Source organism: Leuciscus leuciscus (assembly GCF_965113295.1).
Source record: "Leuciscus leuciscus genome assembly, chromosome: 20".
NCBI classification, from domain to species: domain Eukaryota; kingdom Metazoa; phylum Chordata; class Actinopteri; order Cypriniformes; family Leuciscidae; genus Leuciscus; species Leuciscus leuciscus.
The window spans coordinates 9953124-9969550 of record NC_138744.1 but is presented as its reverse complement, the minus strand read 5'-3'; the positions used below and the strand labels follow the sequence as shown (position 1 = coordinate 9969550).

The following is a 16427-nucleotide window of genomic DNA, read 5'->3' as shown; positions in this document are numbered from 1 at the left end:
TTAACTGAGGTGCAGTAATGCATTTTAAATAGGACCTCCTGTCGAAGTAAAAGCCATCAGGAAGCAATGCCAATAACATGCTGCAGAGGGAATGCAGCTATAGTCTGAAATGGCTTTAAAGCTCTGTAACAGAGACACAGATGCAAGCGGGTCTCATTATAAGTTATGCTTCATACTGCGATGTTCCCGAGTGGATTCTGCCTACAGCTCCGGTAAAAATATAATGATGAAGTTGTAATGAGTCAATGTGACAAGTGCCACAAGAGCAAGCGCTTTGTATCTAAGCACTTTGCTGAACATTTGATTAGTCAGACCACTAAAAACAGTGCATGTTAAATGAGTTTTGAATTTGATGACAAGATCTAGAGAACATTTATCATTTTATCCTGTGATTTGGTTTAATTTAAGGCATTTAGCAGATGCTCTTATACACTCGCTTTAGCAGCACAAGCAAGAAAAACATGCCAATTAGAAAGTTATCTGCTGGGAAAGTGCTATCTATACAACAAGGGCGTTTCTCTTAAAAAAGTAAAATAAAAAAAAATAAAATAAAAACATTAGGACTCAAAAATATCCTTGCAAAGTCTGTTTTATTCTGTGATCTGGGTAAGAAGGAAGCAAAGTGCTTAACCAGAGTTAAATAATAAACAGTGTGAGAAATAAAAATAATTGAATGGCTCGAAGTTTCTCTTTTAGGATCTCTGAGGGTATTACCTGTGATTTTTCATTTCTAGGTTTGTTATGACTGCATTAAAAAACAGCCTAAAGGTTTTATAATGCTGTGCTTCTAGGTCACATTGTGGCATACAGTAAAGCCGTATTTCTAAATTCGCCATAATCCGTGCTGCTACATCTATCAATAGGATTAGCATGGTGCTGTCTCATAGCCTCTCTCAGTATGCCTTGAGGATGGAAGCTGAACAACCCACATGGCTCCATCCATCCCTATCCTTATTCCACTCCTGACTTCTCCTTTTTCTTAGGGGACATCAATCTGACCAGGGTTTAAAGGTGGATACAGAAAGCTGCCACTGTAGGCTGATGGGCAGGTGTCAAGTTATATGGTTGAAATTTCAAGTAGGGAGGAGGTCTGCTTTGGTTAAATACGATGCTGAATCATCGTGATTATTCTCAGGAAATGTTTTATACTACTTTAGACCCTTGATACTGTTCTATAAATACAAATAAATGAAATCTCACAGATTCCGATCAAAATGGATAGCCTAGTTGAAAATGATCATTATAATTATTTACCCCTCGTGTCATTTATGCCTTTTTTTTTTCAAGCTCCAAAAAGGACTATATATAATAATAATGTTTTAAAAAATGTGATTCATTGAAAATCTGCAACCGATCAAAAGCAGCTCTCAAATCAAATATGGCACCCTATTCACATAGCAATATGTAGATGGGGTGTCAATAATATCAAATCTGCACCCTTCTGTATTTGAATTTAGCTGCAGCGGAGGTGAAGATTCAACTTAAACAACTCAAATTGAATTTGTATGACTTTATTTGAATGGACTACTTAATGGTGCTTTTTATCCTTTTTGGAGCTGGAGTTTGTGTATGTAAAGACTTTAAATGTTTTTGTGTTAAAGACAGAATTACCATTTTGGTGTGCATTTTTATCCCCTTAAGCTTTACTAAAAACCAACTGCAAACAAAAGTCCACACACACACACACACACACACACACACACACACACACACACACACACACACACACACACACACACACACACACACACACGTTTTACAAAACTGATAATTTCAGAACAAAAGAGCCTAAGATGAGAGAATGCAATGCTATAATAGAAATAGAATATAATGACATGGATTTAGCCAGAATCCCATTATCCTGTGATGTGCACATTATGGGCAGTAAAACGAAGACACAAAGGACAAAAGAAAGGAAGAAAACAAGCTCTTCACCTTTGACGATGAGTTCAGCAAAGTTGGAGACGCCGGAGCCTCTGGAGGACTGCGTGACGCAGCGGTAGAGGTCCTGCTCTGGCTTCTGGACGTCCTCCAGTTGAAAGGACACTGCGAAGCGGTTGCGGCCCAAGTGCTTGACAGAACCACCTGAGGACACTTCACCATTGTGCCGCTAGAAAAGAAGAAAAACATGAAAACACGCTACAGTCTACTCACCAAGCATACCCTGCCAAGTTCTTATATAAACACTGAATGAGCAATGCACTTTTCTGAGATAAAGCCATTTGTCATAAAACTCAGATACTCAGCCAAAACAAGACTAAAATTGCATTTGCCCAATTACTTGACGAAGTTATCAATTATGCATCTTATATTTAAGGTACACACATATATCATAGTGACAACAGGCTGTCAAGCTCCAAAAGGCAAGTATGTACACTACGTATGTCCGGAAAGGAATTGACGCATTCTACAGAACCCCTAAAGGGACGGGGAAAATATATTTTAATGTTTTTGCGTTGTCTCGTTGGGTTATTATATTGTATATAATATGCAGCCATCAAGGAGCCGCTATCAATATGTGGGGTATTGAAATCGCTTTCGAATGCAATTTCGCTTTCCAATTCGCGATCATGCGTACTTTGTGTATACTAAGTGCAGCAATGACGCCATTTCATGCAGATGAATGACAGTGAAAAGCTTAAATTTATGTTGAGAGACCAGCCCTAAAAGTTGGAGACTGAAGTATGATTCATCTGAATAATGAGGACCAAAAATAAGGACCAAAAATAAAGAACTCTTGCACTTAACTTAGTACTGGGAATTGCTACGTGGAGCTTGGTGAGGAACCAGACACGTCTCTCACACAAAACCACACTTGATAGCAGCAACCTTTCACTGCGGCTCAGGTAATCATAGCGAGACAGTGGTGTGAATAGCACCCATCCAAGATGTCAACGCATTCGCATTTTCCCCTCTCTGAATACCAAGGACACAAAATGAGCGTTGAGAGTGCACTCATACGAACAGAAAGCACTTCGAGAAGGAGGTCAGCGGCTGCTACACAACTATGTGTGTTTATTATGGGGCTGCTAAAGTGTTTAGGCTTTCAATGTGGTTCAAGACCACACAAACCAGACCTGAATGTAAGGGTAATGTGTGGGCAATGGCTGCAAATTTGAGGTTCACATAAAACAAAGCCAAACGTACAATCATCTGGCTTTGAGGGCCACTTTGTCTTTATTCAACCTAGCAATCACATTCAGTGAACTGCCAGACAGGCAAACATGTAGGGAAAACATACTATAAGAGAGCTGGGGACAACGTGCCACATATTACAGATGCATTTGAACAATGCCCGTTTGGTATCAGTTTAAAAAATGTTAAAACTTAAGTTACCTGACCATATACTGTAAAATGTTTTATATTTTTAAAGATAATACACATCATTTTACTATTCATACACCGTTCCAAAGTTTGGGGTCGGTTAGGTGTGTAGGTATATAATATATAAATTATTGTATTATTATAATTATAAAAATGAATTGTGTATACGATATATACACAAAATATATACACTTGTTAAATATACTGTATAGCCTCTCTCTGTAAATTACATGCATACTTTTATAGAGAGAATTTTTTTTTTTTTTAAACAATATTTTCCCATTAAAGTACACATACTCTCACATACTCTCTCTCTCTCACACACACTTAATGACAGCTATAAACTGTAAAATATAGAGGTTACCAAAATGTCACACTGTAATGCCTGTAAGGACCACAGCTGCCAAAAAAAAAGGGGGGGGGGGGGGGGGGGGGAGCATCTACAGAGTACGATATCCATGATTAAAGGCAGAAACTAGGCTGCAGCTGCAACTACAGACAGAAGTAAGAAAACATCCATATAAAATGGAAGTGAAGACAGAATCATATATCTCCTGCTGTGTTTAGGGGAGGAATGAGCACTTCAGAGGGTTTGAGGACATTGATTATTGCAAAATCTTGTGTCGCTGTGACAGCTTGTAACCACAGGCATCTGTCCTTGACCTTGATGTGACATAATCATTCATTTAATTCCACCTTTTGATGCCAGAAACTTCAGCTCTCTGAGGACAGTTGGATATGTTCCTTCCAAAGACCATGTTAGATCCTAAAAATACTCTCAGAACAATTATATTAAATAACAAAGGCAGACGAAGAAAGAGCGATCTCTACATGGCTTTTCTTTCGAAGATTTACAGTTTACAACTAATTTTCTTAAAGATCTGAAATGTAACTGAAAGGTTGTCAAGTAAAGCTCTCTGATCGCATCTGAGGAACTATAGGAGTTTTAGAACAAAATCAATTTAAACCAAAGTGTTCTTAATATTTACAGTGCCCAACTTAAGAATGCTGCCCTTTTAAAACGGTAACACTCAGGTGCTTTGAGCACATTTGGTGCAAATTTTGTTGACTTTCAGTAAGTCACTACAGAGGGCAACCTCAGCCTTAGATGATTATTCCATTGCTAAAGATCTCCATAAAAAAGAAGAATAAAAAAAAAACATGATTATACTCACTAAAAATACCTCCATAAAAATCAATCTATACTCACTTCCAACAGGAACTTCTCTGCTTCAGAGGGACGTCCTGCTGCTACGCACTGGAACGTGGCGTTTTGTCCAGCGTTGACCTCCACGTCTCCCAAGCGAGAGAAATGAGGAGATTTATCTGAGCACAGAGACATAAGGGGTTCAGAATAGCAACAAAATATCCAAAGTAACGAAAAAAAAAATATATAATAATTATTAGCATTCACTACCATTCAGAAGTTTTTTTCCATTAATACTTTTATTCAGCAAGGATGAATTCAATTGATCAAAAGTCTGACAGTAAGGACACTTATAATGTTACAAAAGATTTCAATGCTGTTCTTTTGAATTTTCTGTTCATCAAAGATTCCTGAAAAAAATGTATTGCAAATATTACTGTTTTCAACATTGATAATGTTTCTTGAGCACCAAATGAGCCCGAGTAGAAATTATGAATCATGTGCAACTGAAGACTGGAGTAATGATGCTAAACTGTATTTTTGATCAAATACATACAGCCTTAAAGGTGCTCTAAGCGATGTCACACGTTTTTTAGGCCACATACAGCAAACATCTCCTCACTATCCGCTAGCTGCCTGTCCCCTGAACAAACTGTAAAAAAATGCGGTCTCTGCAGTAGGGGTGTGACGAGATCTCGTGTTACGAGATCTCGCGAGATTAAAACGCGACGAGATTTCTCGTCGAGGTGAAACTTTGTCTCGTGAGTTGTTGTGATGTCAGTGATGGAAGATGCCCCTGCCACTTTTAAATAATTTGTGTGCCGGGCCAATCACACACACACTCCGCGCACACACACACACTCACTGTCCCTCGCTCACTCACGCGCACACACACACACACACGCACACGCACACTCTCGCTCGCACTCAACCCGTCGTGGAGGACCGTTAAAATTAAACATGCTAGTCTTTCTGTCGTGATGTCCTGAAGCATCGCAGACGCGTAGGTTATCGCCCACTATGACACACTATACGAAATGAAACGATCGAATCTTGCGTCCCGACGCCCGTTGTCCGAATATCCACGAAACGGATCGTGCCAAAATCGTGTTAAAATAGTGTAATCTGAACCAGGCAGGTAATAAACATTTGACCTATCACGCAAATAACCTATTAAAGCACTAAGACATGGGAACAGTATAGCTAACATTCACATATCACAAGTCATATCGACATCGCAATATTAAACAATGTTATCGCACATCGCAGCTTTTCCTCATATCGTGCAGCCCTGCCCAAAGGTCTCAACTGCTGCCAGAAATCATCGACATGCTTATATTCTTGAAAAAGACCATGACCATAATCTTAGGCTGTTCTGTGTAGTTAATTTATCTCTTTTTCATGCTTGAAGAAAAAATTTGTTTCTGTTTGAACTTGTAGTTTTGAGAGAGCAGTACTTTGATTATGGATACACACTTACTGTTTGCATTTAAAGTGTTATTTCAGTTATTTATATTTATTTTATTTATACTGTTTTATTTTTTTATGTTCGATTTGTGGAAAGGAGTTAGATTTCTCATGTGAAATCGTACAGGGGAGAAGCCAGACGGTAGAGTTTATAGCAAAACATTTTGCAGTGTTTGCATGTCCTTTACTGCATAGAATTAATTAAAATATAAGTAAAATAACATTCATTACAAGTTGATTTCAAAATGCACCTACATTTTTAGCATTTTGTGATTTTAAGTTGAATAAAAGACTATTTTCCATTCATATATTTCATCATTGAGGATTTCTTAAAAATTGTGTAAAAATCTCGTCTTGTCTCGTTCTCGTGAACCCAATCTCGTGTCTCGTCTCGTGGAGTAAGCGTCTCGTCACACCCCTACTCTGCAGACACCACAGGCTCCACAAATGGCAACAAAAACAAACTGGGCTCACCCGCACCACGAAACATAACAAACTGTTCCAGCCAATAACTGACAAGAAGGATTTGGGGTGGGGTTTGGGGGGTTAGTGCGCGGATGAGGAGGGAGGGAGGATCTAGCTAGCCTCCGTTTTGTTTGACAATACTTTAAACGTCAACAAGAAGTGACATCACCCAACATCACTTTAATGATAATATGATTTTTTCAAAAATATTTTTTGTATCAATGTAAAAGTGTTTACTGTTACTTTTGATCAATTTAATGCATCCTTGCTTGAATAAAAGTATTAATTTCTATCAAAAAGAATCTTATCAACCCTAATCTTCTGAATGGTAGTGTGCATACAGTAGTCCACAGTGATGCTGACCACACTTTCACACTTTACAACATGCTTAAAGTCAACACTGAAATACATGTTTCTGATATAAACAGAAAAAATACTTTCCATTTCTGCTGACATAATCAGGCCCCTTTATTGTCAACATCACGCCTGAATCAACTGGCTCATTTCTGGTACGTAACGCCCACAGTTTACAATCCAGTCAAGTCCTGCCCAACATTTCTCCACTTAAATATTCTATCTTCCATCAAACGTGTCATATTTTGGAAGCAAAATGCGTTGCGAACGTTGTTTCATGTGGACTTCAAATGCAGGGAAACAATCTCTTAGTGGCCAGAAATGTTAATTTGTTCCAGTTTGACTTGCTAGTTAAACACTGTGTCCATATAAGTACCAATAACCATATATGCTGGAGGAAGATTATCTAGACCTTTTTATGTCATTAAAAACAACCCATTTTCCTTGCCTGAATGTGAGACAATTGATAAATCCTATGACATAAAAAGGTCTAGATAATCTTCCTCCAGCATATATGGTTCTTGGTACTTTCCTTCCCTTTAAACGAAATCTCAGTTCAACTAAACTGAAATATGACCTTTTGAATTTAAAAATCATATCTATTTATTTGAAGATTTTTTTTTTTTCAACTGAATATATAGAGTCAGGGATTAAACAGGATAAATAGAAGAAAGAAATAGATCGGACAGATAAAAATAAAGATATACTTTATTGATCCCCAGGAGAAAATACAGGTGCAAGATTGCTACAATATGCTATATAAAGTGCACAAAAACACCCCTATGAAAAGACGGTGCAGTCAAGATGTTACATTCATTGTCTGCACATTATATTACAAAATACACTGTATGAAGAAACCAATTTTAGAGCCTGTTGGTGGCAGAGGATACACTACTCATTCAAGTGCTGAGGAGCCTACTAAAACAAGAAGGTGGACAAGAGCAAAAAGCAAAAAAGGAAAACACAGATAAATGCTGAGGTTCTATTAAATATGGTTTGCACATTCTAGTAGCAAATGTATAAGTGATTTGTTTTCATCAGTTCTTTGAATGGGTGTCAGATGTAAAAAAGGCCCTCGGGCAACATGAATAGCTTCATGTGTTAGTTAACAGTGTTTAGTCTCTGAGAGCGGAGGAGAGCTCCTATGGGAACCGCAGCCAGCCCTGCACGCCTGACAGTTTGATTGTTACTTAAACAGCGTACAGTTTATGTATAATTTAATATTTTGAACTACTGAACTGTTTCTATTTGCATGGTGATAAGAGATAAAATCACTTTTAATGTCCCGCCAATTCAACTACATGCATGTTTGATTAAAAATAGACTTACTAAAAGCTAACTTTTTTGGGTTAAAAATTATCCAAAATATTTTTTTGAGCAAGTACATAACCAGCCAGTGTTCAAAACGATCTGCTTGCCGTAGCTCGATTCAAAACGGTAAGCTTGTAATAATGTTTTTAATTCCAGTGGTACTGGTGGATTTCAAGCATGTCTTTGTGTCATTATGTCACATCTGTACACATAGGAGGAGTCTCGGCTAGTAGGCTATGTTGCGTGTCAGGATGTTGGAGGTGGAGATTTAAAGCCTTTTCTCACAGCACTTGATATAATTAAACTTTTCAATTTGATGGCGGATCCAGAAAGGTTCAAATGGCAATCACCAGTGACAACTAGAGATTCACCCGTTGTAAAACGCGAAAGACTTTAGACTTCGGAGTGTGGCTACAGAAAAAAAGAGACTGCAACCGGCCCATGTGAAAACAAGGATAAATATCGGAAGGGCATTAAATGTAGTCACGCAATGCTGATGTTGTTAACTAACAATCTGAGAACAAAGTATAATTTGCACAGTTTGACGTGATATGATAAGCGATCGTTAGATTTAATCAGTGCGATTTACTGCAATGCTTTTTTTGCCTTAGAACAAAAGTGGATGTTACTTGTTCAGATGACATTTTCCAGTGAAAATTCTTATGTTGGTCATACTTCCAAATAGTACAATCTGTGATTGCGAATGCCAATATCCACACCGACTGACAGCCGCACATTCTCCTCAAAACACTGGATTCATCCGCGCTGTGCCGTGCCGAGGCTCAACCCACGTAAAGTTGATAATTCCGTGAATAACTGCAATTGCAGATTTCGAACAGAGATGGCGACAAAGAGGAAAAACTACAGACTGCAGCTTTAAAAAAAGTTGTACATGATTTCGAAATACACCTTATTTTACAATGCCAAAGTGAGATATTTTCTGTGAATGTGCGAGACTTTTGATTCAGTAGCCACAACTACAAGAATAACTAAAGTGCAGTCAATGGTAAAACTTTGCCCTACAATACAAGGATTTATTTCAGAAGAACCGTTTAAATGCTTTTGAGCTGCAAAGCTGCTTCATTTCCATTACAATCTCTCATGTGAATCTGTTTAATTTTTGGCAAATTTCCTTATTGGTACAGTAATGGTTGCATAAAAAAAAAAAAAAAAAATTCTCCCATACTGTAGGTTTCATAAGAAGGCTGTCTTGGTTAGATTTGCAGGCTTGTGTTGGAGTTCTAAAAACGTATTCTTAAGGATGTATATAAAATCACTGTAAACCGCCTACCCGCACTGCACACATCTGAAAACTGTCAATCAAAGCAGATAAATAGGCTGTGAGGTCTGATATAACAGAATGCTGTTCCACTCTGAGCGTATATTGTTTATCTGATTTGTAAAACCAGGCGGAGGCCCAAGCTACATTGTTTGTAGTCGACGGGTGGCCAGGCGTTCGGTGTGGATTCCACTGTGTGATGCTCAATTCATGTTTTTATGAGTCAACATGAATCACAAGGCAAGGAAATATGAAAAGGGACTGGAAATCTGTCAGCTAGATTATTAAATATGCTCATCCTGAAGACTTTGATTAATAGATATTGCAGTTGCCACAACACTAAGGTTATGATGCATAGAGAATACAAAAGAACAGAAGGAATCAGAAAGAAATCTTCTCTCTTTCTCGCTCGTTGTACTCTTTTGCCTGCCTTTCCTTTTTGACTTGTCTTGCCAAACGGTGATTTCCGCAGTCTGGCGCAATGCCACTCACGACAATGTGTGTCCAGGTCCTGATGAGAGTTTTAATTATTTAATGTGCACAGTGGGGCTTAGATGATGCCATCTGCCGCCTGCAGGAAGTGGGGAGGGGAGCGAAGGAAGAGGGTGTTAGGAGACTCAGCAGAGATGAGCTGTCATGACCACAGCATCTGTTGATTTGCTTGTTTGGAATTCCACTTTATTACCATCTAATAGTACTTTGTCAGTTTTCTCTGTTTAAATATGTATAAAGATCACTACAGTTTTATGAAGCCTTAAAAGCATTAAGGTGTCCCTCAGGGCTTGTGAAAGGGATTGTTAACTTAGAGCGAAGACCGCATCTCTGCGGTGTGCCACCTATCCCTATCGGCTGGTCACTAAAACACATTTCAGCACATCAGAAACTATTACAGTTGATAATTGCGCTGTCGGAGCCTATTGAATCGGCCTTAGAAAAGGCTTGCATCTCTGAAATAAATATACAGACATGTTGTTATCGTATAAAGCAGCTTGTTTTAATAAAAGCCAGTCAGATTAGGCAGGATTCACGAAGAATGAATCGCACCCGCTGCATCATTTATTATTTGCACAAGCAGTCTGCATTGTTCTAGCACCCGATTCACTAAAGGAATTATGCAAAGTAGGCACAAAATGGCCTAAAACGCAATATGCATGAGAAATGAGCAATTTCTGAACTTACAGGTTGATTCTAGATGTACAGCAATCTGATGTACTTTACTGGGACTGCCCAATATATCTAGTTTTGAACAAATGAATGTGTCCTTGCTGAATAAAATCATGCTATAATCATACACGGTTAATTTATTGGCTAGAGGAGAACTGGCCCCCCGACTCAGCCTGGCTTCTCCCAAGGTTTTCTCTCCATTCTGTCAGCTGATTGAGTTTTAGTTCCTTGCCACCGTCACCTTTGGCTTTTGGCTTGCTTAGTTGGGGACACTTAATATTCAACCATATTAATCTGCATTAACACCATTGTATGAGAACTGAAGTGAGCTGGACGATGACATCACTGTTTTCTCTAGAGCGGCTGTATAGATAAATGAACTAAATTAATTAACTTTTATACAACAAAAAAGTATTTTCTTCTAGATCTGCAGTACAGCCGAAACATACTTTATTGCATTATTTTCCTGTTATCACTGTAAAGCTGCTTTGAAGCAATCTGTATTGTAAATTATTGTATTGTAAAAATATAATTATATACAAGTCTAAAAAGACGGGGAAAAAATGACAATGACTTAATGTAAATACTCACACCACCTTTAGCACCTTGTTAAACTAGACTGTAGGTCAAAGAATTTGCACAAATAGCTTGTCCATTAAAGTCTTTATCTGACACCAATTACCAAAATTAGTCATTTAGACAGCCAGTAAGTCATACATAAAAAGATTTAATAAACAATACCAGTCTTTAATACTACCATTAGAACTTTAACTTCCAGCCTACAGTCAGCATACAAAAACAAATATCTAGCTCTGCTGGATTAAGGATGTTTAAAGGATTTCTACTTTCCCCCTCGACAATAAAATAAATCACAGCTCCGTACACACAGAGTCTTCACTGCACTGGAGGGCCGAACACATCACACATGCCCTAGCAACATCTCCTCCCTACTCTGATCTGTTTGTTTTCTACTATGTCCGGCAGCTACCAGGCTATCTCAGAATGCCGGCAACCAGCAGGGTTCAGCTTCCCACTAACGAATGCAGTACATATGCAGCATACAGATGAATGCACTGAATAGTAAATGTTAAATAGTAGCACCCGCATACAAATAACTGAGATTGCTGATATACCTCAGTTGCTACTCCCAGAGTGCAAATGGAGACTTGATTAAAGTTGAAGTATATAAGATTTATGTTAAAATGCATTATCTTAACCCACTTTATTGTTCATTTACTACTATTAGTTTGCCATTCATGGGTTTATCTCTCCCAAACATTGAGCATCATCAAAATATTAAGATCGGCTCAGATCCGTCAAGCTCTTTCCAGCTCAGCCAATAGTGAGAGTTTGGGGCGTGGCTACTGTAGCAGGCGGAGCCAGAGTGTTTTTAGTCGCTGTGGAACCAGCTTTGGTTACAGAATTGCAAGCCAAAATGTACTGCATTTAGACCTTCAAAGATTAAACGGGCCATAAACACGTCAAAGTTAACGGGGCATTGTGATGCAGATGCTATGCGCTACAAAGGATTCTTCAATACCATACAGCATCATCATGCACCCGCTCAGAAAGACAAATGCCAGGGCCAGTCTATAGTGTTTACTCAGCCTAAAACAAAATGTGTAAAAAAAAATTGCCCAGTGCACATACGTTGAATGGGCTAATTAAAAGCAAGCCGCTTGCATTCACTCTACATAGTGTTAGTCTCCACGATTGCTTACTCATGACATATAGCAATACAGCTAAAAGTGTTCCTAATATGTTGGACCTTTTATTGAAAGTAGCCTACTTTTACTTGTTGAAACATGCCATCGCAAGCACCCGTAAAAGCTGTGTTTGTGATGTTGGAGTTGGGAAAGTGTGACATGGTCTACATAAAGAAACTTGTTCCTCAGACTTCTCACACAAGATGGAAACTAGATCTTTTCATCTTCAAAGAAACCATGTATCTGTATCCTGCTGAGCTAAAAGCTGTACTGAAACAAGGATGAAAGGTTAATTTGGGTACAAAAGTGACTTTGATATCCAAATTATGTGTGCTTGCATATCCACCAGGAAGATCTGTGTGGAACTGGTCCTGCATAGGAAGATGTACTTGAGAAAGTTGTACTGTATATGAGAGCAATGCAAATCTCACAGCGTCATGTTTCATGTTAGAAAAGTTCATATAAAACAGTGATTGAACCATCTGAATTTTGTCAATGGCTGATGTTAATTTCTAGCCTGGATGCCAGCCGAACTTAGCCCCGCCCACACATTTTTTAGGTCAGGACGTTCGGTCTGGACTCGTTCCGTTGAGGAGCTATTATGCCCGAACAAAAATTGTTCGGACCAATCAAATTGTCAGTGCGGGCTTTATACGATGATGGACAGATGAGCAACGTAACGTAATCATCCACGTCACCAATGAACGTTTGGGTTGAATTCGTTTACAACACAGATGACTGCCGCTGGAGAATTGTTATTTCACGAGTTCACACTTACAAATAAGTCAGATAGAATAACTGCATATTTGGCGTGCTGTTTGAGGAGAGGCTCCGGGCTCGGTATTCGGCCCGAACCCAAAGTGCTCCCCCTGTATTCCAGGCTGTGGAAGAACAGGCCGAGAGTGAGTGGAGGGATGCTGAAAACTGTCAAGGAATGTTAGGTGAGTTGACAAAGTGAATAAATATATGCTTCCTCTCATGCTGATAGTGTAGACCAGACGGTCATTGTTTGATGACAAGTTGATTGGATTGATTATTTGAACGTGCTCCTCTCGAACTTTGTTTATAAAACATTATGTGTAGATTCCGCCATCGCGTCTGTTATAGAAGATATCGACAGCGCATTGATTTTAAAAGAGGAACAGAGAACCACAATCAAGACATTTGTCGATCGGGAACATGAATGAAAAAATTTTTTTTCTCTTTTCTCTTTTTTCTCACTTACTCCGTTGCTCTGATTGGTTATAGGTCTATCCAATTGAGTGCAGAGGCATTTTCCTTCCTGGTTCGGTTGAAACACACCCCATAATCAAAGCTCAATGGAGCAGTATCAGACTCACATTCTGACTAGAATCTGAGTATGACGACGTCAGGCTAGTTAATTTCTACAGTGCATGCTGGAAATATACCTTAAACGATATAATTTATTATAATTACCGTATTTTCCGGACTATAAGTCGCTCCGGAGTATAAGTCGCATCAGTCAAAAAATGCATCATGAAGAGGAAAAAAACATATATAAGTCGCACTGGACTATAAGTCGCATTTATTTAGAAATTTATTTCACCAAATCCAAGACCAAGAACAGACATTTAATCTGGAAAGGCAAGTTATTCAACTACACAGAACAACAGGCTGAATAGGTGTCCGGTATGTTAACGCAACACATTAACAGTTATTCAGCTACACAATAGCATAAAGAACATATACCTGGGAGGCTGAATAGGCTAAATTAACATAAGCCAGCGAGTCCAACAAGCAAGTTACCAGTAAACAAGTTCACCAAGCTCCCGCGATCTCATTCCACATCATTTTCTTCATCCTTGGTGTCGCTTTTGAACAACTCCGCCAACTAGAGCGCCCTCTCGCGGCTGTAGATGATAATGTTTTCTCTTGGTTCATCTCAGTCTGAATTAATTTTGATATATAAGTCGCATCTGAATATAAGTCGCAGGACCAGCCAAACTATGAAAAAAAGTGCGACTTATAGTCCGGAAAATACGGTAACTCTTTTCCCCACCATCGACGGAATTTTCCATCATTTATGACACAACATTTCCCCGCCACTGACAGAATTTTCAGGCTATCCATGTTTTCACTGTTATACGGTAGGCGGCACTATTACGCATCTTCTGAAAGAGTACAGAATCTCCAGATCAAAACACAGGCGAAAAAGCAGCAGAAACAAGCAACAGAAACATTGCTTTATATGCACATATATAAAATAACTAAATTATAAAACATATAACAGTATATAAATCAAAACTGCCTAACGTTACCATATGAAATGTCGAACCCAGGAAGAGGTATAGGACTGTGAAGCTTTGAGGGTGTTGATGGACTCGATCTACTCCATCTATGTTTTGATCATTGTTCTTCTGAATCCGATCCGGATGCAGTCTTTGACTAAAACACGATTTTTTTTAATGAAACGTTTAAATGAAGTGTTAATCTTTTTTTATTATTATTATTTTATTTTTGATAAAGCAGATGCTCTATTTTTTTTGACATATTCTATGTTAAGATATTCATAACATAAAATATTATGGGTGCCCTGAAAGTTTTGTAAAAATAATCAAAAATGCTGCCACTGACTGGAAACGTAACAACAACAAAAAAATGCCAGCAGGGAAAGTGTTACATAAATAGTATATCAGACTTTATAATTTAAGAAATCTATCTATTAACATTTGACAATCATAATTATTATCTATTTATCTAATTGCTCAACCATTGAGAAGTACATTTAGCAAATGATGTAATTTCTATTAATCAGCTAATTGTTTTAGTCAATTGCAACAATGGCCAAACATCAGCTTTTCATTAGTATAAACACAATGTTAAGCCGCGTTTCCACCGCAGGAACTTTCCCCAGGAACTAGGAACTTTGGGCTGGTACTCGATGTGTTTACACCGCAGGAACCAGGGTCTAAATGAAGTTCCGGGTAAATATTTCCCCCTCATGAGGTAGTACTTTTTCAAAGTTCAGGAACTTTCAGGGGTGGGACTTGTGCGCTGCACAAGCTGATTGGTTGTGTTCACGCCGCATTTTGGTTGGATGATTCCACGCCGCATTTTATTTATTTTTAACCTCCCTTTTTAAAAAGTCTATTGCGGTTCGTGTCGTGGCTTCATGCAGTAAGAGTTGTCTGTCTGCAAATATGGAATTTAATAAAAAAAACTGGTGGACTGGCGACGAGTTTCAGGCTTTATTAAGGGTATTTGTGGAAGAGGAAACTTTCTACGCGTTCGTCTCAGCCATCTCACGGTCAATGTCCGCAATAGCTGATAACATACAAATGTTATATCTAACGTTAGCATTACGAGCTACTGAACACGCTTTATCAGTGCTCGTCTCTTTTCTGCCACAGCTTTTATTATTAAGTCATTATGTTTACACATTTTCATCTATTGCAAGGCACTCCAAACCATGTTACAAATTTACTATAACAGGATTGAAATAGCACTTTGAGGTTAGTAACAAACAACTATTTACAAGACTGTCACTATTTATGATTGATAGACGGGGTTCAGGCTTTTTTTTAAGCGTATTTGCGAAAGAGGAAATTTTTGCGCGTTCGTCCCAGGCATCTCACAATAACTGATAACATACGTTGTCTAATTTTATACGCATACGAGCTTTCTGAACACGCTTTAGTATCAGTGCTCGTCTATTTTTGTTTTGTTAATTACCTCGTTAGTAAACCAATACATAACTGCAGCACAGTTTGAATCTCCTCCATACTTATTATAAATGTGGCGCTCAAAACTGATTACTGTCCGTCGCAGACTGGGAGGAGCAGTTGCGAGCAGTTTACCTTCCCGGTACTTTAGACCGCGGTGTAAACGCAGAAAGCAACCGGTCTGGGGCAAAAAAAGTTCCTGGGAAAAAAGTTCCTGGTACAAATTGTTCCGGGTAATTTCGGTGGAAACGCGGCTTTATATGGTAATACTGAACATAATCCTGTAAATTTGTTTTTTGTTTTGTTTTTTGCTCCAGCAAATTGGCTCAAAATAGCATAGACAGATAACAATATTACACTAAAGGACATTTGTAAAGTCCTTCACATTTTCATGCTGCTTAAACAAACACATATACACTCACACTATAATGACAGTTGTGTGTTACTCACAACAGGGGTAGTTCAATAGGAGTATGTCATCAACTGCAATGTAGCCTCTACGGTCCACAGTCGCCTCTAGCAATATC

General features: G+C 38.5%; 1 protein-coding gene across 12 annotated transcripts in view; it reads right to left on the bottom strand.

The window, feature by feature from the left end:
* The window catches only part of ptprub (protein tyrosine phosphatase receptor type Ub), a 212817-nt gene that overhangs the window by 73067 nt on the left and 123323 nt on the right, over positions 1-16427 (bottom strand). For all 12 annotated transcript variants that reach the window (XM_082149538.1, XM_082149543.1, XM_082149544.1 and 9 more), the window contains exons 4-6: positions 16351-16426; positions 4535-4650; positions 1936-2110 (exon numbers count right to left, since the gene is read on the bottom strand). In XM_082149538.1, coding sequence (XP_082005664.1) covers positions 1936-2110; positions 4535-4650; positions 16351-16426 — 367 coding nt within the window. The remainder of the gene's footprint in view (positions 1-1935; positions 2111-4534; positions 4651-16350; position 16427) is intronic.